This window comes from Branchiostoma floridae, chromosome 9 (assembly GCF_000003815.2).
Source record: "Branchiostoma floridae strain S238N-H82 chromosome 9, Bfl_VNyyK, whole genome shotgun sequence".
NCBI classification, from domain to species: domain Eukaryota; kingdom Metazoa; phylum Chordata; class Leptocardii; order Amphioxiformes; family Branchiostomatidae; genus Branchiostoma; species Branchiostoma floridae.
The window spans coordinates 13295994-13320430 of record NC_049987.1 but is presented as its reverse complement, the minus strand read 5'-3'; the positions used below and the strand labels follow the sequence as shown (position 1 = coordinate 13320430).

The following is a 24437-nucleotide window of genomic DNA, read 5'->3' as shown; positions in this document are numbered from 1 at the left end:
CAATCCGGGCAAAGGGTATTGTGGTCGACCCTTGTATAAGAAATACAAACCTTGCTTGTAGAGAAAATATGGAAAAATGCCAGTCATCTAGAGAATAGAGGTCTTTAACTTGAAGAATGTCATTGAATTTCAGAGACCGTGTTAAGCATATAGCTAGTCCATACAATAACAAGATGTTTTCCTTCTGCTCTGTTCAAGGGGGGAAAGAGGGTAAAGCGGACAGAGTTCTTAAGAAAAGAGGAAAACATATAAAGTGAAACGAATGTATAGAAATGGCGTCTTGTTTTCTTAAATCATGTAAAGCAAAGCACATTTATCTATTTACGTTATGATCGCCAGTGTGCTGAGACTTGTGCAACGCTGAGGAGTTTTTAAGAATGACATTCACTTGCGCACCAATCGGAGAGAAATTATGCCACCTAGAAACTATAGTCTATGGTTTTTTAAAAATGACAGGAATATACAATGTAGATATAGACAGGGGCGGGGTCTGGGTATAAATAGTATATGTATGAATAGTCTGCATGGATCAGTGATTAGTATTTTCCTGGTATGCATGTTTGCTAAAACGTTTGTTACGTCCATTAAAATGGAGGTATTGTTTTCGATGTGTCTGTCTGTCTGTCTGTCTGTCTGCCATCCGTTTCTTTGTGTTTCAGCAACATTGGTCAGTATGAGTAAGGAAGCTATGAATGGATTGTGGTGATATCTGACTTGTTAGTATGTCTTGAAATGGCCTAGTTTTGTGATTAATTCCTTGTTGATAAATAATTTGAATGTCATTCTTGTGGGTTACGAGAACATACCTGTCCGTGGTTCTGAAATTTGTCCGTGCACACGCAAACATACCCGTTCTTTTAGCCAACATTAATTGCATACAAACATACCGTTTCTTGATTCTGAACATCATTCACACACAAATGCATTATCTTTGGTGCTGAACACCATCCATCCACACACACACACAAACTCCTATCCTTGGTGCTGAACGCTATGTACATACATACAAAATACATGGTGCCGAACATAAGAAATTGGTACAAAATCTCTGTGGCGACGGAAGAGAGAATTGTTACCCTCCAATATGTTTTTATTAGGAATATGTGTTGTACAATGTTACATTGTAACGGAAGTTTAACATAGTCTAGTACAACAACATGTCACCTATTGTAACAAAAGAAACCATCGACAATCAGTCAATTTTCCCTTCTGCAGTATAATTACATCAGTGGTACATCAAGAACTCTTGAGCATTTTTTCTAACAAATAAGACCCTTTTCACTTTGGAATGTGGGCCAGGAAGGTGTGTGCAACCGCTCCCGCTATCAGCATACCAACGACTACCAGTGCGATGGCTCGGGCCTTCTTGATACGTTTGACCACGCGGTATTTTCTCTTGCGGCTCTTCATGCTGTCGGTCAGCACGGCATTCAGGTACAGATTCAAATCCATGGTGTTAATTCGTACATTGTCCATAGCGGAAGTGTGCGTGTTGTCGATGTCACCGCGTACTTTATTGTCAAGTGAAGAGATCGGTTTGGGCTCAAGTTGGGTCATGTTAGGGGCGGGGCTGTCGCTGGTCTCTGGAGAGGAGTCGTCGGGGATCTTTGAAACACGGTGGCGTACCCTGGCGGCGCTGCGGTGGTTATCTTTGGCTGTAAAGCCCCAGTTCTCGTATCCATCCCACTCTCCATCTCCAACTTGTGACCCGACCGTTGGGACCTGATGAGTGTGACTGTAGACGTCGCACGTGAGATTTTGCTCAAAACGGAACCTTTTCCAGCCCTCGGACTCGAGAGTCTCCGTCTGGTCAGGAACTTGGGCATTCTTCATTTCGTCTGTCGGAGGGGTCGTGGACTTGGTATTCATCTTTGGAAGTGCATCAGTCGCTATCAGCACACCGACCACAGCCAGTGCGATGGCTCGGGCCTTCTTGATACGTTTGATGACGCGATGCTTTCTCTCACGGCTCTTCATGCTGTCGGTCAGCACGGTATCCAGGTACAGTTTCAAATCTGTGGTGTTCGTCATTCGTACATTGTCCATAGCGGTAGTGCCCGTGTTGTCGATGCCACCGCGTAATTTCTTCTCAAGTGAGGAATTCGGTTTGAGCTCAAGCTGGGTCATGTTAGCGGCGGGGCTGTCGTTGGTCTCTGGAGAGGAGTCGTCGGGGATCTTTGACAGGCGAACCCTGACGGTGCTGCGGTGGTTATATTCAACCGTGAACCTCCAGACCTCGACTCCATCCCACTCTACATCTCCAACTTGTGGCCCGACCGTTGGGACCTGAGTGTGACTAGAGACGTCGCACGTGGGATCCTTCTCAACACGGAAACTTTTCCAGCCCGCAGATCTGAGAGTCTCCGTCTGGTCAGGAACTTTGACATTGTCCATGCCGTCTGTCGGAAGGGGAGTAGATATTATATTCGTCTTTGGAGAGGCATCAGTCGATGTCATGCTGTCGGAATCGCGATGAGCTTGAGTGTCGTCTTCACCTTCAGCGAAGCCGTGCTTCACCTGGACCCAAGGCCTTTCCCATCCGCTCTGCCCGGAGAGACCGCCGGGATCTGCGGTGCCGACTCGGCTGTCTCCCCAGCTTTGGTGCGAAGGATCGTTGGCGTCCGTGTCATTCACATCGGTGTTGTAGCGGGATGGTACCGTGATAGTTACCACAGCTACCTACAAACAAAACACACTCAATCTCATCGTAAGGACGGAATAAGCACTCGAATCGTGTAGTCATGTAGACTTGGAAATTCAGAATCACTTTTCTATCAAAGGATTGTGTTAACTTTTTCGAGTTTTCAAATGGCATGTAAATTCAGTGAAAGATAGGCAACAAGAGCATACATTATCGTTCTCTGCTCGGTGGTCTCCCCAGCTTCGGTACGGGGAAAGGTTGGTGGCAACTTCGTCCGCATCGGTGTTGGACTGAACCGTGACCGCCATGGCAGCAACCTGAAAACACACAGTCAATCTCATAGTATGAACAAAATGGAGACTCGGTTGTCCATGGCTTCTTGACTCGGAAACTCACCATTTTATGAAATGATTGAGTTAACTTTCTCGACTTTTCACATCAGTTTTAAAAAATAACGTTATATCATGTGATGATTGAGTTTGTGAAAGACAAGGGAAGAGAACCTACTTTATCTGCTCTGTTTGTCATGATATCAATATCCAGTAGTTTATGTACTAAAACTGTAACTATGATCAATGGTGAAACGGTAATGTTAGATTGTTGTTGTTGTTGTTGTAGGAAACTCACCGATGTCACAGCAAAGAGAAGCATCGCCGTGACCACAGCTACTATCAGGTACCGCTGACGTCCATCTTCCTTGTCAACATGTGAGAGAGGACAGGACGGGAACGTTACCACCCGGGCCCGCCGGTGTCTCCGTCTGCCGCGTCTTCTGGACATGTCGCCAGAAGTCTGAACTAAATACGAGACGGCCTCAAATGTGCGTCTGTCGATTCGAATAGTCAGTCGTAACTGTAAACAACTTATATCGAACTCCGTTGCTAGTCTAGAACACAGGGATTTTGTAGTTCTGGAATAACTTTTCGAACATCGAACAACGGGTCAATGTGAAGACAAACTATTATGACGAGTGTGTAGTCATGTGGTCCCAGAATTTTGCCACAGGATAGGACTTTTATACGTAGAATCTGTGTAATTTGGACAGAGGAAGATCATCAAATGCAATAGAGTACGGTCTTAGCAACTACTGATCACAAGGATACACTTTCTCCAATATCCGGTGCGTTTTAGTCTCACATTTCGTCAAGGACACCAGTAGATGTCGGAAACTTGGACAAAATATGTACATATAGTACTACATAAATCATTGCTAAATCATTATCGGGCTTTTCGTATTCTTAAGTATTGAAAGGTATCAAAGGGGATAAACTGGGCTAAGATCCTCAGCTGGGATCCACACGAAACTCTAAGCATATCCGGACGATTTTCAGTAGTTGCACGATGTCAAGCAACATTGCCTTAGATATCTAGGAAATCATGAAGGGTGGCATAGAAGTTTTAACATTTTGTCAAAGCTACCTTTATTGCACAATCTTTTCCGTCTGCCCAACAATAGAAGCTCCAAAGTAACACCTGCTTTACGTTGAATGTCAAAGGCGACACTTAGTGGCTCACAAAAGCATAACACCATAGAGTTGCATTGTCTATACAACCGTTGAATATTTAGGAGCGCCGTCTAGCAGCCAAGAAAATAAATGCAGTAGCTTGAACTCAGCGTCATAGTAGCCTAGTATCCATTGGTTAGTCAATGTTAGTAGGAATGTAATCGATACCCTTACCAATCAACATATAGCAATGTTTGCTATGCGGGACCACCATTGAAGTATCGTGTTTGCATAGTTAATTGAGTGCTGGTTGGCCAAAAGTAACGGGAAGACCAATCAGTATAGACATACCAAATTTAATGATGATGATTAGAAATCTATTGGACATACCATTGGCCATTAAGCAGCCAATCAATTCTCAGCTGGGTGTTGTATCCCGGCAAAGCTAATGTTGGTCTACACTGATAGGTCAATATAATATCTTATTGTACCAATCAGCATACACATCAAGAAGTTGGTGTCATCATGTGTAGTTCTACCCCATTCCGCTAAGACGTATTGGCATCAATGTACCGCAGCTAGTTGGAGAAGACGCTTGAACATTTTATCACTATTCATTCATCAGAGGATAAATTGTCTCGTTTAGAAATAACGCTTGTTCTTGTTTCAGAGGACGGTGTAACGGTCCATCAAGTGGCTCTCTCTGGGCTCTCATGGTTATATTCCACTGTTACGAATCCACACACCTTGCAGCCTTTTCAAAGAAACATTCCACATGTTTGTAATCTGGCACGAAACATCGTTTGATCTTTTATCAACGCTATCTGAATCTAGCCATTATACATAATCTACTTATATTTGGTTAGGAACTGTTAGAACTTCCTCAATCAGATTACACATTACGATTTTTCACCACAACATTCTGCTTGGGAAATAGGCCCTGTGTAATAGATGTTATGATGAAAATGCAAAGAAATCAGATACGAGAGAGGTTTACTGCAAACAGCATCTCCGAAGTACTAGTATACATTTCCTTTGAGCTTCTCGATATCTATATCATATGGTAATTTATGAAATGATATGATATGATATGATATGATAGTACACCTTAAGGACTATCATAACGCTGTTGCACTGCGTCGATTAGTCAAGTTATATTCTTAGCATCTTCATATGATATGTTATGTTACTAATATGCGACGTAAACATATTGACAAAAAAAAAATTAGCTGTACATGACGTTTTTGCCCATTCCATGGGAATTCCTCTTCACAAATCTGACCTACGTACTAAAAGTGGGCGAAATTGAAATGCCTTGGTCGAAACATGTTTGCTTCGTCTTTTTGTTGTTTCTTAAATTCGTCCAATCTCTGGCAAAAGTTTTCTACTTTTTCTCTCAATTTTCTTTCCGTTTCCTCCTTCAAGGCTTTTCTCTGTTCTTCATGCGCCTTCCTTCTAGCCTCTATCTCAGAGCCAAGCAGTTCATCTATGTGTGTCTTAGACTTCAGTAATCTTAACGATTGGGCTTCAGCCCGTGAGTTTCTTGTCCGACTTTGCGGAACAGCAGTCTTCGGTCTGGGGCGCCCCCTAACGGGATTCGGAGATCGTGCAGCTCCTGATAACGTGAACGTTGACGTCGTCAAGGTATAAGGTGATTTTCCATAGTACGGATCATTGTCACGACTATTTGCACGTTCGAGTATCCTATCGCCCGAGACAGTACTGGGTCTGTCTCTCCTCAGTAGTCTAGGTTGTGTGCTTGCGGTAACAACACTAATATCGTCCGCTTCAGTACTGGTACTAGTCTCGCTACTCTTTGAGATCACTGACAGTTCTGAGTCTGTTGACAGAGTTCTCCCTCGTTTCTCGTCTAATTTTGACTTGTCGCCAAAAGAGGAGGCGCTTCTGCTTCGAAGTAATCGGTCACTGTTTGGAGCGACAGCCGTCGCGTTCCTGCGTTTCTTCTGTCTGCCGTTAGTCGGCGTTGCTGTCCTCGGTCTCCTCCCAGCTGCAGTCATACTAGAATCCGCTAGAGAGCTCCCTGGCCGTTCGAGCTTTGAGCGCGGTGGCCTGCTCAGTGCAGAGTCCAGGTCGAGTTTCAGGGCGATGTCTCTCTGAATAGATAAGTCTGTGTGTTGTCTCCTGATGCCTCTAGTGTTGTAGGATCTCTCGATCATCGTACGATACTTCTGTAGATGGATCCTACATCAGAAAAGAAAACTTTTATGTGAAATTTCTTCGAACGAAACATCGATGCATTTACGATACATTATCTTGTTGAGATGCACTGAGACACTCTCACTAACATGTATACTAGGTGTACGTGCTCTAGAATTTCACTTACGCTTAGATCATCCTAACCACCAGAACCAAGTTGACATGTAGAATTCCTCCAATGAAAAGGCGTTTAACTTCCAGCTTACCTATCCAGAGAGTGGGACAGATCGTCATCTATGTCCTGATTGGCCAGTTTGGCGTCACTTTCGTCAATCCCAACCCAGCCGTTTTTGGATGACTTTATTTTTTTCTTGGCGTATCTGTAGGCGAAAACATAGATAAAAATTGTTACAGAGAACGAACCTCAACGAAGTATTTACTCATTACCCAGATCATTGCCTTCATTGTATCATCATGTAATGTTGCTTTTAAAGGAATAAGTTACAACAAGTTTATCCAGAAATAGAAAACGAAAATACAGTTAGTGTTGGTGATGCTGGGACATGCTGGTGCACATGTATCTTACAATCAGTAAGATATCTTTAAACAACAGCGTTATCCATATATTATTCACGATATGTACGGTAATAGAATATGGCTGAAACAAATCTAGTACAAAGTGACAATGTCAAATTGTTAAGAGCCTGTCAAGTAAGATTGCAAATCTATTGTGACATTTTTTTTTTCGTGTATTTTCATTGAATCACAGAGCACAAAGATAAGAGACAAAACATGAGTCCTTACCTTGCCCCTGCCCCCGCCACTCCGGGAACCTTTTTGTCCTGACTGGTGCCCGTGTACATCTTGCCAGTTGTGTTTTCTGTACTTTCAACCTTGACTGTTCTTGTCTACACGTGCTCCATACGGAAGATGCGTCACTTAATTATGTCCCACCCAATCCTAAATGAGGGAACAACAGGAAACAGACATGAGCCACAGTCTACTTGAATTTTTCACCTTTCAGAAGATTCAAAAAGCGTTCAGCAAGACACTTGAGTAAAAGCAGGACCATCCGACGATCCGAAAACAACACATTCCCTTGTAGTCTCACTTTGTATCCTCTTTTTGTTTGGTAAATCTAAGACAATACATATGCGTATCTGCCCTATGTTGTTACAAAAACGTACTCGACCAGGGTTTTTTTTAATGCTTCACAATGAAGAATCATGGCATTAACTGATGTCAACTGAATCGCCTGACACCAGTCTTGCTTGTTCTGTTTCGAAGATATTAGCTATAGCTACTCACCCGGATATAAGTCACTGATAAGCGCATCATCATCCCACGCTAATGTGATGTCTGGATTAAGTGACAGAGCTCGAGCCTGCAATGAAAAAGCATCTTGTCACTACAAATAGTAACGTTATGCATGATCAACACACGGTCTTTAAAACAAAAAATTATGCTTTGCTAAAACGAGATGAGATAGGGTTAAAACATATAGGTCAGTTGACAGGTGTTAGAAACTGACAGGCGTGTTGTTACACCTACATGTACGTCCTTGCAATTTCTATTTGTCGGGTATCGAAATATACTAGAATCATGGCCGACGAGTCTCTTCGTCTTCTATCAGAAATTGCGTGAAACGACGTACACTAAACCTTATTAAGTCAAACGGCTTGTTTCCTTTGTATCGTGCAGATCTAACCCATACGACAGGCCAACAATATACACAGCAGTGCACTATGAGGTAGCATTTCTAAGCTATATCCAGAGATCTACATCCGGACTAACACTGTATAAAAACCGTCTGTGATTCTATAACAAAATGTTCAATCCAATATGATTCATTGTGAAATGTAGTTGGGAGCTTTCCTACAGAAAAGACTCCACCCAAATTTGTTTATGTGTGGGTTTTAGTGATGCATATTACACTATGCTTCCTATGACCTGTATTGTACCGTATGCAAGAACTACTAATAGGTCCATAGAAAATGGAATGCGACGATCAACACGTATCGACTACACCTGTCTATACAAATCGGCACAGAACGTGAGATTTCTAGGGTCATCACTGACAGAACAAGCCAGACGTTTGTCCTCTGTTATCATAATGTCAATCCCAACCCATTACCTGTTCTCGCTTGGAATATGGCCGTGCTGCCCGCCTACTGGTACTGCCTACCTCGTCGCGGACTCTTTGCACCCAAGAAAGCAGAACTTGACTGTGGTATGCACTTGTCTCTTTAACCTTTCAATGCAATCAAAATACAGGTTCAACCTCACCAAAAAGCACGGTCCTCACGCTTAGTACATGGTGCTTTATACTCACACACTGGAGTAGCTGTGACAAAACGTTATCTCCACACAGAGAGAGATATCTTTCTCAAACGACACACCTGCGGTCTGCGGGTGGCAACGTGCCGCTTTCCAACAAACGACCGCTAAATCCTCTACAAATCTGTTTGTACTTCGTGACTTAACATTGTTCCGACAGTGTAAACAATGCCACAGATATGCCTGTAGACTAAACTGTCCCTTTTACTTATAGTAAATTCTCAGTCAGTGAGATAAACTGCAACATAGATCGCTATTTCGTTCCTCAAAGTGGATTTAATCATTACAATAGAAGGTATGCTGTACCATTTCTGCATGTAGAATGACTTTCTCTTGCTGTGCAAACGTTGTTGTCAGACTATACACGATAATCTACCAATAATCTCCCATTCAGCTAGCTGTTTGCCTGTTCGGTTGGAGTTTACAAGTCAGCGGATCAAGGATTTGGACGTTTTTTGTCCCAACCACGTTGTGAGTTTGGAAAACAGGTCGGACGTGTGTGTACAAACAGTTGATGGTTACAAGCGTGTCCCATCGGTTATACATGTCACTCTGCCATTAAAGCACCAAACAACCTGTCACTGGCTGTTGACATGGGTCCAAAGGCTTGTATACTGGGTAAAGCAGAAAATGTGGGATGTCAAATATTATGGAAAACCATGAAGTCTGTTTAGCGATTGGAAAGATTGCTGTAAATACCATTTGAAAGATTCATTTCCATTCTAAACTTTAAAATGTGTCAGGGTAATGTCCAGACAACATATGTCTTCCAATGCAAGCATAAACGCTACAATGTGTACCGTAATTTGTGAGAAACAATGGGAACTTGTATATGCAAAAAAAGAATACCACCTGCCGATAAAAGTTTTATTTTTTTACAACAAAAGTAAATACATTACACAGTGCATGATGCCGCGCTCAATCACCACTGCACAAAACATGCTTCGTGACATATAACAGAAACGCGTAAACGGGAACGTCTGATGTACAGAAAACAGAGGTGGACAGTTGTTTGGACGCTACTGCAATACAAAACACACTCACCATGACTCAGTACAAAGCATTATGAAAACAGCGGGCACTCTGGCACCCTACTGAAACCACTCTCTTTACCTGGCGCGGTTTTGACGCGGTACGCATCGGTAGCCAATGAAAACAAACAGTTTAAGAGTCTGCAATACTGAGTTCGTTGCCACCGTCTCAGTGAGAAATTCTCTTTCTTTGTTGAGAACGCTCCACACTGGCATAATAACGTTTTTTGTAAGTATCAAACAAAGATGACCTAGCTACATGTGAACAATATAGACATCCGAAGTCCAGAGTACATTTGAGTCCGAGAAATAATCCGCAATGATCTCTTCATGTTGTCCATTTTGAATGATACGAGTATAAGAATTGCAAACTTAGATTCTTCTTTCAAGATGGCCACCCCATGCCAACAGCTGACAAGTGAGCGCACGAACCTGCCAACCTCCCTTCTGAATACAGAAGGAACAGACTTACATATTTTCATGTCCCGTTGAGGTTCCTTGGAGAAGGATTACAGCACCAGGCCGACCTACTGAACAGAGAGGATCGTACACCTTAGGACGAAACGATGGAAGATCTTTGGTCTTCATTTAGGAATGAAATTCAGTTCCATTCATTTATACCTGATTTGTAACAATAGCTACATACTTTAACAGCGTGTTGTGAATATGGCAAAAAGATTACAAAATGCCACAGGCTACCAAAATAAAGAGTACGTCTATCATTGAATGAAGTCTACTGCAAACATTCATTATCACATAGTTAGGCTTCAAATGTCGGCTAGGTCTCAACGACAAGCCACTATCTTTGAAACCTTTCATGTTACAACGACCTCTCAGACCTCAAAACATTGCTGCTACTACTACTACTACCTCAGTAATATACACAGTAGTACAGACTGACGTGAGAGCAGCGGACTGTAAAGAAAGGTGCACCGGTGATTATGTTCTGTTGTTCACTGAGCACAAACTAAGGAAGGCGGTGCGTAACCCGGATGAACCCGACTAGGCGAGATAATGTGTCTAAGTGAACAGCAACAGCACTCTACCGACCTCTAATGGATTTTGCTACGGATCGTCTTATTTTGAGACACACGCGTGTATTTGTGCCAATCCCTCCCCTGGTGCAAGATAACTTATCGGCTACAAATGCAGTTCGTTATGTTGCAGTAAATAATTTTCAATCCTAACTTTCCGCAAGATTATCATAGCACATGTAGTTGTTTTAGCAATGGGGTGGGTATTAAAAAAATCAATAAGTAGGTAAACATACACTTTGTAATAGCAAGAGATGATAAATAAACTAATTGATTGATTGATTGATTGATTGATTGATTGATTGATTGATTGACTGGTTTAATGAATGAATGAATGAATGAAGGATCGAATGAGTTTTATTGAACGTTTCTGTTTTAGAAGCAATGATAGAATATTTACCAACATAAACATACAAAATGATGATAATAAAACTACGCAAGGGTAGCTCACAAAAGGATACAATTAGACAGGTACACTGAGCTATTTCCTATATAGAACGGCAACACTGTGAACTGAGACCACAAAGGGGGGAAAGACACGAAACCAAACACCGGAAATTGGACTAAAATATCGGGGGCTTTATATAACGTTTTGCTGTACCATATCTTAAACTGGAGAACACATGAAAATGTAAATTTGGTACTAGTATACATACACTTGGGAGTTGCTATATTATATACCATAACTCCTCAGCTTAGAAGAACACATTCAACAAGGTCAAGGAAGAAGCTTTCAATGAAGTCATGGGAAGTGAATTTTTAGAAATGAAGATCGTGACGGATTATGTGTACATACCGACCTAATAAAGAGAAGGCACATATGCTAGTATATCAAACACCGGAAACCCTTCAGCCCTCGGTATTTTTCATCCTGTCAAGAGCAACCTCAGAACTACCTCACAGATACCCCGCGCACACCTCTACTAATGTTATAAACTAAACTCCTGACAGCATTCAGACCTCACCTTACCTCTCCCTCCCTCCCTCCCGTACACGGCCCAACCATGCCGCCTCCCGTCACCAAGACTGCGGCGTGCCGGGGGAGGCGTGCCCTCACCTAGCGACTAACTGTCGTCTGAAGAGGGCCAACGGTCACATCTTGTCACCGTAACAAAATATTTGGCACATTAGTGAACCATTACCGTGGAGAACATGAAGTGTAAGTCACAAAGGATTACTTTTGACAGATCTTATGCCACTAACTTTTGATTTTGAAAAAAATGAGATATTCATTGAGGAGAACTCTAATCGAACAAGTTGCAAATATGTTCTGTAGAGGAACGAAGGAGTAAAAAAGAGTGGTATTGGTCAAGCTACATAAAACTGCAGGTATCCTGGCAAAACAAAAGTTGGTACTATTGCTACACATGCAGTGTACAATGTGTCTCGAAAAAAATAATTTTGTGTAGGTTTCCATGAAACAGAACTATGATGATGCAATTTTTGAGTACGGAGTTAAAAGAGATTTTATGTTCACCCTGCTCCACATACATAGCAACATAGACAGCATAGCAGAAGAAGCGTTCATAATGAACTCCTAATATCAATATACTCACGAATTGTGCGTTACGTGCTCAAGGTTTGCCTATCCCGAACCTTACAGCGATGAAGTGAGCGGTAGGAGTTGTTCTACTACCGTATGGTTCCCAACACAGACCGGTAAACTCTCACGACCCAAGGTCAAGGTATGTTTCCACAACAAAGAAATCGTGTGAACATTGAAACCACATCCCTAGGGAGCGATCAATATTTGTGTCAAATGATTTTTGGGTTTCCCGAATTACGTACATTTACTCTATACAAGATAAAACTTTCAGTAAAGATATATCACTCTGAATTAGAGGTTCTACTGTAGTTTGTGACTGTATTGATACAGAACCACACGAATCTTGAATAAATACAGTTTATTTACAGATAACGATCTTGTGATTCCAGGTGGTATACAGAAAAACTTTAAGGGGGTCAGGGTGACGTAGGTAGAGAAATCGCCTCCTCTGTGAGGGGTAAGGCGCGGTGTTTCGTACACAAAGATGGCTTTCAACTTTTGGGTTGGTCGGTTAGGGATGGTTAGGTACAAAACAAACTGGATGGCCTCTAGTACAGTTCACTGTGCACTGGAACAACCTTTAAAAAATATATTAGCTGTAGCACGTACAAAACTCAATTGGTCAAACTACTGACGCAGATTCAAAAGCTTTCAATAATTGTTATTTCTCTGCACCATTCAGCTCTATTTTTGTTTTGTTTTGTTTTGTTTTAAAAACGCCGTTTTTAATGCTGTTTTTATTCTAAGGGTTTCAAAAAACTGGCCATGGAAGCAACCATTTCAGTGCAATAGGAAGTATGACGTGCCCCACCCTAGCTACCCGTGAGATTGGAAAGCTAGGCACACCGAAAACAAACGCACCTGTTCGACCCCCAGCGGACGACTGGACCTGATTACCCGCAAACACAAAGGAAGATTTACAGCCACAGTCCGCCCTAAAAACACACCTTTCTTCCTGAGAAACTTTACAGGGTATTACGTTCTACTTACGCCATGACAAAATGTACCCTCCCTGGATTAACACGCACATAATAATGACAATTACGAGCGTCAAGACCATAATAATACGACTGGAGTCAGTGATTGAAGATATGTTTACGAGCATTTACATTCTTTCTGCGAGTGACACAAAGAAACACATACTTCCATACATTCATGGCGCGAACCATCGTTCCATTGGACGTATATTTAAGGATTACTAGCTTTAAGCTAGGATGGAACGTTGGCTAATTGAGCTAGTTCGAACAACGACGTATTGTTCACAATCATAGACCATCGCTTCCTCTGTGAGCGGTAAGGCACTAGGTATTGTTCACAATCATAGAGCTTCATCTTTCGAGAATGTGCAGTTCCGTACCCTGGCATTAAAAGATCACCTCAGCCAGGATAATTACATGAAATATTAGTTTACAATGGGAAATGTATTTCCTACCTCTAAAAACTTTCATCTCAGTGACTTAAGGTGTTCATGCTGAATGAAAAGAAGTATTGTCACTTGACATACTTTTACTTAATGGGATAATTGAGACAACACATTACAGTCTTTCCAGGAACTGTCGACAATGCGCATTTCCCCAGTCAGTAGACGTTAGTTCCCCACAATTCTGAACCAACTCTTAGGAGGTTTTTAACCTCCTTGCTAATGCTGGTACAAGGACGCTGTCTCGCAAATTTAATTAGTGACAAAGACTATAATTCCTTTTGGCGCCTCACTCGTTCCAAAATTAGCAGGCACAGTTTTCAGATTTCTTGATATACCAAACAGAGATTTCTGTTGACTATTGAGCCAACAGACAATAGCGTCAGACTTGTGTTAACTTTCAAGACAAAACATCTAATTCGTGGTGAAATGTAGCTGGTTTTAATCTCTTATCTTTTTTTAGTTCATTACAATTTGACATCATTAAATAGACTTCTATCAAATATTAAAAAGTAAATATTAAATTTGTCATTTTCTCAAAGGACATCTGCAACATGTGCTCTACTTCACGACGCTATGTTGAAACAAGGAAACCAAATTGCACACAATGCAATGGTCGCCCTGCCCACAGACGGAACGGACTTGCTAAGCATTAAAATATACTGTAACGAATATGCTACGAGAATGATTGCTTACCGCAAACACTTGAATTGTTCCAGTGTACGAAAAGTGTCTAAGGTAAACGACAGTTGGGTAATAGATTATCCAACGTAAATACGATAATACATAATCTCCAAGCAAATGTATCGCTTAGGTTTGTTTTGTGTGTATTGTCGTTTATATAGTGGGTATCTCAAGTGCTGTGTTTATGTTGAAGGCTTCGTCGTCTGGTGTTAAAAACGTAGAAGCACTCAAAATATGTACGAAGGGGCCAAAAGATTAATGAAATTAGGCAAACTCAGAGATTGTGCCATCCTATCCTCCCCTTTTAGAAGACTTTGTGAGAACTCTAACTGCCAAGACTCGTAGTCCGGATGGTACGTAGCCTCAACACAGACTTTTCTAAGGGTAGCTTGATTAGTGATAGATCGTTTTTATGTTTTCCTGACTGCTACACATTTTCTAAAACAACACACCCATAGGCTTGTATAGAAATCGTAAATGTTTACATAAATATCAAATAAGAATTGAAAAATGCCAACTTTTCATATGAAGGCTAGGTGTGTTTTTCAGTTGTGACAGTGTTATCTTATATCATTAACGCCAAAATTTCAACATCTATCAATTAAATCCACAATAATATATACAGTTCACCCATGCTGTGAATCTTCCAATAAACCTTATGTACGTTGTGAGACCAATTGATACTGGGGCAAGCTGGCAAACGCGAACAGACAGGTACTAGGGAGGCTATCGGCATGTGAATTATTACTCAACTAACATTCTTGTATCGCTACGGACTTTTGGGCGTCAGCTGGTGGACTGTAGACACATATCTGCATAATGTAAATTATCGGAGCCTAAATCGCTTCATAATCGGTCACGGCGAAGCGGGAATAAACAAAATATCACCATCACTAGCTCGGGTTAGATACCATGTAAACAAACCTGTGAGTTAATTCATATAACTGTTTTAGCGGGTCTTTAATCTCTGATAATGAATCAGTAATTAATTCAACAATTATCTAGCAGACATCCCTGTGATTAGAGTGTTAGAATAGGTGACTGGTTTCCATGTACGTTAGACGTTTACAGAATGACGAAATCTTCTCGGCTACTCACAGAAAATTCAGTTTTTGTACTTGTGAAAAACTTCTTCAAGTTTTACAAGTTGGAGAGCCAATATGGCATATGTAGAAGAGTTACTAGTAGTACTTCGTGCAACTGACCCTGGATATGGTTCACATTTTTCTTTGTCGTTCCCTCCATGTACTAATCACATATCACTGTCTGGTTCTGGTTTTCCACCCCATTCGTTTCGTATGATGACTACACCATGTTTGCCTAACTAAGTGCCTGAGGGTATATTTAAATTTAGGTTGGGGCATTGTTGAACTGTTGTGGTCCGGTTGCTATGGTGATGACACACCTGAAGATCCTACCGGATCCCCACCTGTCAATCATCAGACAGAACGACCTTCTTGTCATCCCATTCGTGACGTCATCATTTTCTGTTAGCACGTTTTCCAAAATAAAAGATTGTTCAAACTGTCAGAGGTAAGATTTGGTGTCTTATATTTACAATTAGGTAAGCAATGTAACGTCATGATACATTTGCATTTTGGCGGCGCCTCAAGGGAGGAGGCTGCTGTATAGTATTGCTTCATTTATTTGTTATTGCTTCTTGTTATCAGTCCTTGTCTATTTCATCCAGGTTATGATATCTGACAGGTGTCTAGACCTTGAGTGGGAAGTGAAAAAATAGTGTATAATTTGCGTGGTTGCTTATCTTTGTATTTCACACCATGTTCACAAAACAGCCTGGTTGAAACCTATCCCCAAGCACTTGTGATAAGGAGACATGCCTTTCCTTACCCACATACCTAGTCCTGTTGCAGCGATATCTTCCAGAGATTCCAAAATTCCAACCAGACAGAAAGAACAAATAACTGAAACGTCCAACTCATAAATAAAGATGTTTGAGTATTTGCTAAAGGTACAAGTCAGAATACAATAAATGACTATCACCTGGAACGCTTAACCTTACAGTGAAATGGAGATCTAGAGGTTTAATTTCTGGAAATGTTTTATTCATGCAAGGGCATCAAAGAATGTGTTTAGGTTGTATTGTATTCTGCCCCTTACTGTAATCTATACATGTATTGTAATCCGGCACCTAGATCCGTAGGATACGTGACCGATGTCTTGTAGGTTCTCGGAAGGGTAAAATCTAAAAGGATTTGGAGCAAATATTTTCTGGCTAATTCGTATCTATCTAGCTACGTGTTTTTTGTAGAATTGGGTGAAACTTCTCTTTTCGAGATCAATACATGCATATTGTTGGTCGTACACAACTACTTTGCAGGCGTGTGCACCTTTTACCAAACCGGTCTGGTCTTGTGGGGTCAAAGGTCACACTAATAGTATTTGATGGTACAAGATTCGCGATGAATGAATACAGTATAAAGAAAAGCCGTGCTGACCCCAAATGGAATTATTTATATCCAATTGAATCTCTCATCGGCCATATCAACTGTTAGAAAATCATCATATACCAACAAGACGGGTGTTTTCTCCTTTAAGTTGTCTAAGGAACATGCTAAATTCCATAAACAACTGCACAGTAGGAAAATGTTAACAACAAACTACTGAAGTAGTTCCAACTGTGAACGAATCTAAACTCAACGACAGTGCACAAATCTGAATGACATGACCCAATGGGCCCAAGCATTGTGTAACAAGCATTGTGCAAGAAGACAACGGTTTATCGCTCCAAAACAAAAAAGCACGACTTGAAACAAAAAAAGCCGCCATACGAGGGGCGTTCAATAAGTAATGCCCCTGACCCATTTCCCATAGCAGGAGATAAATGAAACTTGACACAGTTATTAGTCTTTCTCTATATAGGAACCACCCAGAGTTATGAATTTCTCCCATTGTTTGATGCATCTCTGGACACAGTTTTTGTAGGACACCCGGAATCAGGACGACTCGGCCCATTACTAACTCGGCCCATTGAAAATCTGGTCAACTCGGACCACCCCCCTGGTCAACTCGGACCACCCCCATGTACAAGTCGGACCAAATTACTTATCTTTTGAAAAAAAAAATAATTTGACATTTCTTGGTACATTTGTACTAGTATTATAAAGATTGTCCCCAGCTGCTACTATTAGAACGTCAGAAGTTTCCTGGTCATACAGAGTGGCGGTCCTTTGATCTAGTATCATACGTGCCGCGGGCTCCGGCGATATTAAAACAGTGGACACGGTCGGCTTGAAAAAAATTCTTAATTAGCAATTAATCTTCAACAAGAATGACTCATTCTCTGATCAATACCCACATCTTATTTGTCTAAAGCTATTACGAAGAGTAAGTAATGATAAAGTTAACTACTGTTAGAAGCGCCTCACACATATCCACGTGTCCACACACACTGCGTATTTCGGGGTCAACGACCTAATGTGCGTCGCATGGAATGCCGAAAAGTTCCGATGAATTACACAACCCAATCAATCCAACCTACAGTTTTCTCATTTCAGAGTATATACATATAAAACTAGTGTTGGGGATTACATTTTCGAAAAAAAAAAATCAATGAAATAGCTGGGGGGGGGGGTATGGTCCGAGTTGTCCCGGCAGATGGGCCGAGTTGACTGGTCCGAGTTGGTAATGGTCCGAGTCGTCCGACATTCCTCCAACAGATACCTCATCAATGACAGAAGAGGGACGACCATGTCTGGGAGCTGTTTCCACAGACTTCCGGCCATGTTTGAATTCACGATACCAGCGTTTTACAAGGTCATATGATGGGGCATCATCACCTTAAGTTTCTTTCATTTCATCAAAAGTCTCCTTGGTGTGCGTCCTTTCAAATACAAAACCCGGATCACTGCGCGACACTCAACTGGCTCCATTTCACACCTGGCTCATTTCACACCTGACTCAGTTCAAACATCTTTAAATCAGAAACTACTATTAGTTCAGAGCTGGTTTTTGCAACAAAACTTATAGAGATATCAATCATTAGACATGCTAAATTTCATTTAGATCAGACAACTGGACGTGGGTCAGAGACATTACTTATTGATTATGAACGCCCCTCGTATGTCTCTGTGAAAACGAACATACAGGTGAGATAGTAAATATATAGTAAAGAGAGAAGTTTGTCTCACCTGTTTGTCTGTGTTGTTCCAGCTTGTACACCTGCTATTGTCACGGCGGCTTCGCCGTGAGATTTGTGTTTGTGGGAACAAACACCTCCGTTGTCGCTATCGGGAATTCAATCAGCCCTCTGCGCCTCGGGCGGCGGACTGGTTGGGTGACTTTTTAATGAGTTCTCAGGTCGACATTTGCTCCACAGAAAGTGACTTTTTAACACTTTCTTTTCTTATGTGTTAAATGAAGTAGTCTGTTAGTATCACACAATGTATCATTTGTTTGCGCTTAGTAGAGCTCAATTTTCAGACACTCCTATAACTTTCTTTGTTTTCAAGATGTTCTCTCGAATCTTGTGAACAACATAACTCGCTTCTACTTGTAGTATTGAGGCCTAAGGTTGCTGCACTTGAAATATTCGCGAATTCCAAGAAAGCAGTCTGTAGTATACTAGTCTTTCTTTACCACGTGCCTCTTCAACTTTCCTTCTATGTGTGCTCCATCATACTTGTTGAATGTATCTGTATTTAATTTGAGCCCCTATTTTCATAAATGACCATTTAGACTTGTATTCTAACTATAGTTTGAGCTGTGTCAAGCTGTGCTGAGCGATTGTAAATGTAGAAGAAGCAACTTGCCCGAGCAGCTGGAAAACATTAAAAAAATACAAATGTCTGTCACTACCATCTACGTGTATGTAAAACACCATTTCTGGTATCGAAAAGTTGAATAGTCGACGGTATGATTTAAACCCCAATGTACGATTTCAACATTTTGAAATTTGACGGGCTCTTGAACTTTTTTTCTATCAGCGGCTAGTACCGGTACTGCAGTTTGCGACCCTGATTGGGTATATACATGTTGGCGTCATGTGAACCATGTTAACAATGTCTGAAATCTTTCAGTTTGTTCTCTTTATAGGATTTTCAACATTGTGTGCGCATAATTATTAAGAATTATTGTTGCGGCTATTGTGATGTATAGTTCAGTAGCATAACGTTATAATTCTATATAGTTGTGATTACTACGGCGTAGTACTACAAGGACAAAAGCACGTCGTTTTATCAAGCATATGCATTTTATTCAGCAAACTATTAGCTTAGTGAATTTCATAGAGAGAAATACTAAAATTGTCGCTTTTAAAGAATATATCAGTAGTATCAGTAGTATCAGTAGTGTCTCCTGTCAGGTTTCGTTACTTGTGTTTTAAAAATTCAATTCGGATTAAGGTGGTATACTTGTAATTATCTTTTACGGTGCCCTGGTGTCTTTTGGGCTTACTTCCCATAGTGATACATGATGATGATGATACTACTACAAAACGTAGCATAACAGTATGGGATATAACATACGTTTTCGCCTTACATGGTAATACGGGTTTTCTTCATCAATGAGCCTCTTTTCTTATCTTGCACATATGCTTTTGGAAAACATTTAGGACAATTGGAAAGCAAACTGAAAAAAAACTGCGAACATCTTGTTTATGGAACATTCCTTACATAGTAACTAGCCTGGTATCCAGCCCGATTCGGGCCACTTCACAACAGCCCCTACAAGGCTAGATACCAGGCTATTACTTAATGTGATAGATGTTATACCTGTATATAATATCTTGGATACATTATCTTGATTAATGCAAGTGCTGGATTTAATGCATAGATATATGACTACTATAGCAGAATAACTGGGTAGAACATCACTTAATCAACGCCATAGCGAGCAGCATTTCTGGATGGTGATTGTAGGTTTAGCTTTCAACTCTATGGGGATGAATGTAATGTAGTATTGACAATATTGTTTATAGAAAAGACAAGTGGATCTACGTCGTTTAGAAAAGAAGTACTGGTCTGTGAATGGTTGACAAAAGTTGTGAATGGAGGTAAGAATGTATCTTTTTCCAAGGCTAAAGTTAATTTGTTGTTTCTTGAAAGAAGACATGGCGGATTATTTCTGAAAGGATATCATATAGTTGATCATCCGAAAATGCTGCTCTTGAAACTGTCACAATGGATCCGGAATAAAACAGTCAGGCCGCAAGGCACCAACCAAATAGGTTGTTACATCTTGACGTAAGGGTGTTAAACGTTACGTCCGCCTCGCTGGCCTGTAGTCCGGCCCTACTCCTCCCCGTCTCCCTCCTCCTCCACGTGAGCCAGCGCCTGGTAGGCCCACTTCTCCCGGCGGGACCGCTTCAGCACGATGGCCGCGCCCATCACGGCAAGGGCGAGCGCCATCAGACCTCCTCCGGCAGCCAGCAGGGACCAGGGAGCACCGCGGCGTTCGCGCAGGCTGCTTTCAGCTGGAAGACGATATTAGACAGTATTGGCATACTCTATCGATCCGATCATTACATTATATCTTATCTGTATATTAAGCTTGTACATTTGTAGTACTGTTTGTTGTAAATCATAAATCAACCGGGAAGAATAACGCTTCCGTAGAGCAGAGTATTTTACATGTAAACAACTAGAACATATACCTGCGACTGCGTCGACGTCTTCGTCATCCAAGGCGATTGGTCCAAGGTAGATCATGTGACGGCCGATCATGTCGACGTCCTCCTCAGCGGCCCTTTTGCGTCTTGCAACGCAACCCTGAAAAAATTGTGTTTTTTACCATTAATATGAATTTTTCCTGGAATCGTTGAATACGTACAGACCCATAATTGCTTCTTTCTTTCAAGTTAGAAATGCATATATTTCAAGTGACTGTAAGTTTATATGTCGGCAATTACCTGAGCACAGCGGGACCCAGGATCCGCGGCGTTACAGACCATCACCTCACAGTGCACGTACACCGTCTTCACCTCTTTGATAAAGCGGAACGCTTCAAATCCAAAGCGTTCCTTACTGGGGTCGTCGATACTGAAGATATCCAGGGTTGGGTCGGAAGCACATCTGCAACAAGGTAAATTCTACATTAGTACAGAGTAAATTTCTCATATTCGAATATTTTGCTCTTTTGGTCTATGCGTAGTAGAAAACTTCGAACTAACGTTATCTAGGGCATTGGAAACTGCCATGACCTGTAATGCACTGTAATGAATTGTCGTGAGCACTGACGAAAACGTACGCGTATTTTCTCAATACAAGCATTTACATTATGGTAACTACAAATAAGCATGCAACTACAGATACCGAGAGCGCATCAATCAGTCTATGTCGCTAAACTCGATACGTTTAAACCTACCCGTCGTTGATGAGTTGATACTGCAGAGTGTCGTTAGGTTCAGGTGACATGGTTGCCTTACAGTTCAGCGCCAGCACGGCGAGGTTCTGCGCGTGTCCCTGCACTTCCAGCTGCATGAAGATGCGCTGACGCAGTTTGAAGTGGACGGGGTACTGGTCCGCCAGGAACGGGGTCTGGTACTGACTTGTGGGGAACATGGAGAGACGGACCTCCAGCTGCCCGAACCCCTCCTCAGTAAAGTTCAGGCCGCCCGGGATGGGCAGGAAGGTGGAGTCCACCCATTGCTCGCGCTTGTACTCACACCTGTTGACAAGGGATGCATTTTTCGTGAAGGAAGGGAACTCCATAACGTATCAATATTTCTTCCTATCCATTACTATCGCTCAGTTGGACTATTCTATTGCAGCAACTCCTCCCATATCGGTTCATGGATGACGAGAATCTAGTTATCTGTTAGATTCCTTGAAAAATGTGAGTCTGTTAGTAATCTAATACGAAATGTACATGAGCTTCATTTGTCCGACTAGCATCATCGATAATGCCATAACAGTGATATCTTTAGCAAATAAGGCAAAAGAAAACAAAAGTCAAGGAATGAAGGTCGTTTGAAGCTGTGCATACTTGGAAGTAATCCTGATGCCGCCATCCCGTGTGATGACTCCGATCTTCTGTTCCATAGTCAGGATGTTGATGGTGTTCAGAAAGATGACGTACTTCGGGTCGAAAGACACCTTATGGACAAAAGATGCTCTTAGTTTGAAAAAAAAATTGAATTGTACTTACTGCACTGTTTAGCTAGCCAGCAATGCATTTCCACATAGGATTCTCTAAGATCAATGAAGACCTATGATTATTTTTATCAGCTTTGCCACTGCAAATATAGTTTGATAGAAGTACACATACCTTGGTGCCACATCCGTACAGTTCAGTACGGAAAAGGTAGTGGGTACCGTTAGTTGTGGCACCACAGTTCTGATCAGGCTCCCAGTAAAGGTCGTCAATGGTGATGTCGGTCAGTTCATCCACAGGGATGGACAGTTCCATGTAGTCATTGGTGCAGGAGGTGGAGGCTAAAACAGAAAGTCGACGCGGAAGGATGAAAAAATGTTTGTCAAAAAGATTATTCTACAAGTAAAGTCCTAATGCATCAAGTATGCATGCATGTACGCACATCTGTCAACGTTGTGAAATGAAGCTCTGAATCGTAGAAACTTGAGTATTCTAACAGTCAAAGGCAACAGACATATTCCCTAAATGTGACATTGAACCAATTAATGAAAATAAACATTTCAATCAGCAAAATCCATTTGGTGATATATCTGAGAAACGACGTACATACCAATCAAGTCTTGCACTGGCATGGGTGTGACTGGTTGAACTGTGTATTGAGACAAGTACAATTATGTTTCTTAACCAAGGCACATTGCACTTACAGTGAATTATTCTTGAACAGAATATGCGTCGCTTCAAAGGAAAATGTGTCCGTTTTTTATTCATTTCTCACTGATCCAACGTTAGTAAAATCACCATTGCATCATCCCAAAGAAGCACACGCGTAGATATTTACAATCCAGATGTTACGAAAAATGTCAAAAATTTACTATTGCATGTTGTTTGTTTGATCAGCACAGTGGTTGATCGAATAGATACATTACTCACTCTTCGGGTCTTTGGTTGGCGCTACTGCAGTTGTAGCAATCGGCTCTGTGATCGGTAAAAGAAAGACATATTCATACCAGTTGCAGAATCACGTGCGTATATAATATATCAGTAGAAATATTTCTGAACAATAAGATCTTAAGAGGTATATGTATACACTTCACAAGTTCAATAGTACTCACCACATTCGATGCCCTTGATACAAACGCCAAATGTGGTTGTACTCGGACTCCAAGATGCCAGCTGGTTCGTCTGCTGTATGTTATCCCTGCAGCTCATCTCAATGACGTTGTTTGTCGCGAATGCCGCTCCAGGTGAACTACCGGTGTTCCCGTGCCAGCACCCGAAGTTTCCTCCGGCTGCGAGCAGTTGGTCGGCGTTCTCGTACCCGGGAATTCCCTGGAGGAGGTCCCGGCACGGGGTGTTGTAGTACGCAGAGTCGCGCTGGTCGATGTAGCACATGGTCCACCCGTCTGGAACCTTGTAGCTAGTGGACTGGTCAGCCTCTTCCGTCTCGTGTCGCAGTATGCTACCGCAACAGTTCCCTGCAAAGTTGGTATGTTTCATTTGCCAGTGGAGCACTAGTGATTACCATTGGCCAAGGTCGGATCTATCATACTTCCTTGCTTTATGATATCAAGTGAACAGTGAAATTGTTTTGACTTTTGTGACGGAATCTAGAACAATTTGTCAATGCAGATGTTCGTTGGAATACATCTGTGTTCAGCATATAGAGGGCTCATTGCCTACCGTCGTCACCTGATGTGACTTTTCAAAGTAAGGTACTTACTCGGCCCTTTGGGCGCAGTGGTTGTTTGCCGGGGTGGTGGAGCCGTGACAATCCGGTCTACAACAGAACAACAAGAAAGAAAAATGGTTGCAACAGTTGTGGTCCATTGCACAATCACCTGTCCTACGCTCCAAGAAAAACATGATCCACCGGTACGAGCAAAGAAACAAATGTGACTCTATGAGTCTTGCAGAGTAACCGCCTCTACAAACTGTAACTACAGCAAAGAAGAATTCCTAAGAGTAGTTAGTTAAAATCAGAACTTCTCAAAAATACCTCTGGCGCAGAAGGCGTACTTGTCTTGCTGTCCAATACCACCGACGCACCAGCTTCCCTGCTCTGCGCCACAAGAGGCACCGTGCTCCAGTGT

General features: G+C 41.8%; 3 protein-coding genes across 7 annotated transcripts; all 3 read right to left on the bottom strand.

Annotated features, from left to right (window-relative positions):
- Positions 1-1069: 1069 nt before the first annotated feature.
- Positions 1070-3618, bottom strand: LOC118423356. Its single transcript, XM_035831465.1, has 3 exons — positions 3269-3618; positions 2851-2958; positions 1070-2679 (listed from the first exon to the last, which is right to left on the bottom strand). Exons 1-3 carry the CDS (start codon positions 3419-3421, stop codon positions 1279-1281), a joined length of 1662 nt encoding a protein of 553 aa, XP_035687358.1. The 5' UTR covers positions 3422-3618; the 3' UTR covers positions 1070-1278.
- A 1698-nt stretch (positions 3619-5316) lies between these two features.
- LOC118423380 lies at positions 5317-18587 on the bottom strand. 5 transcript variants are annotated; one of them, XM_035831496.1, is made up of 6 exons: positions 18447-18587; positions 10084-10141; positions 7552-7627; positions 7048-7203; positions 6510-6623; positions 5317-6288 (listed from the first exon to the last, which is right to left on the bottom strand). In XM_035831496.1, the coding sequence occupies exons 4-6, from the start codon at positions 7104-7106 to the stop codon at positions 5376-5378; spliced, it is 1086 nt and encodes a 361-aa protein (XP_035687389.1). In that variant the 5' UTR covers positions 7107-7203; positions 7552-7627; positions 10084-10141; positions 18447-18587; the 3' UTR covers positions 5317-5375. The 5 variants fall into 5 exon arrangements, with proteins under 5 accessions (XP_035687389.1, XP_035687387.1, XP_035687391.1 ...); XM_035831494.1 differs by lacking the exon at positions 10084-10141; XM_035831498.1 differs by lacking the exons at positions 10084-10141; positions 18447-18587 and adding an exon at positions 12202-12785.
- A 1006-nt stretch (positions 18588-19593) lies between these two features.
- Positions 19594-24416, bottom strand: LOC118422735 (ZP domain-containing protein-like; the record flags this gene model as incomplete). The annotated part of the gene is given in 11 exon segments (XM_035830462.1): positions 19594-20728; positions 20909-21023; positions 21164-21326; positions 21619-21921; positions 22240-22349; positions 22522-22688; positions 22958-22996; positions 23278-23322; positions 23460-23822; positions 24068-24124; positions 24344-24416. Coding segments are annotated over 11 exon segments (1617 nt in total), but the record flags the coding sequence as incomplete, so codon positions are not given.
- Positions 24417-24437: the final 21 nt, after the last annotated feature.

Coding starts and splice junctions, on each gene's coding strand:
- LOC118423356 (XM_035831465.1), bottom strand. CDS start 3,421: ATGTCCAGAAGACGCGGCAGACGGAGACACCGGCGGGCCCGGGTGGTA. Junction 2,959..3,268: donor TTCTCTTTGCTGTGACATCG/GTGAGTTTCCTA, acceptor GTGTGTTTTCAG/GTTGCTGCCATGGCGGTCAC. Junction 2,680..2,850: donor ACCGAGCAGAGAACGATAAT/GTATGCTCTTGT, acceptor TTTTGTTTGTAG/GTAGCTGTGGTAACTATCAC.
- LOC118423380 (XM_035831496.1), bottom strand. CDS start 7,106: ATGTACACGGGCACCAGTCAGGACAAAAAGGTTCCCGGAGTGGCGGGG. Junction 6,624..7,047: donor GTGGCGGGGGCAGGGGCAAG/GTAAGGACTCAT, acceptor TTTCGCCTACAG/ATACGCCAAGAAAAAAATAA. Junction 6,289..6,509: donor CTGTCCCACTCTCTGGATAG/GTAAGCTGGAAG, acceptor TTTCTGATGTAG/GATCCATCTACAGAAGTATC.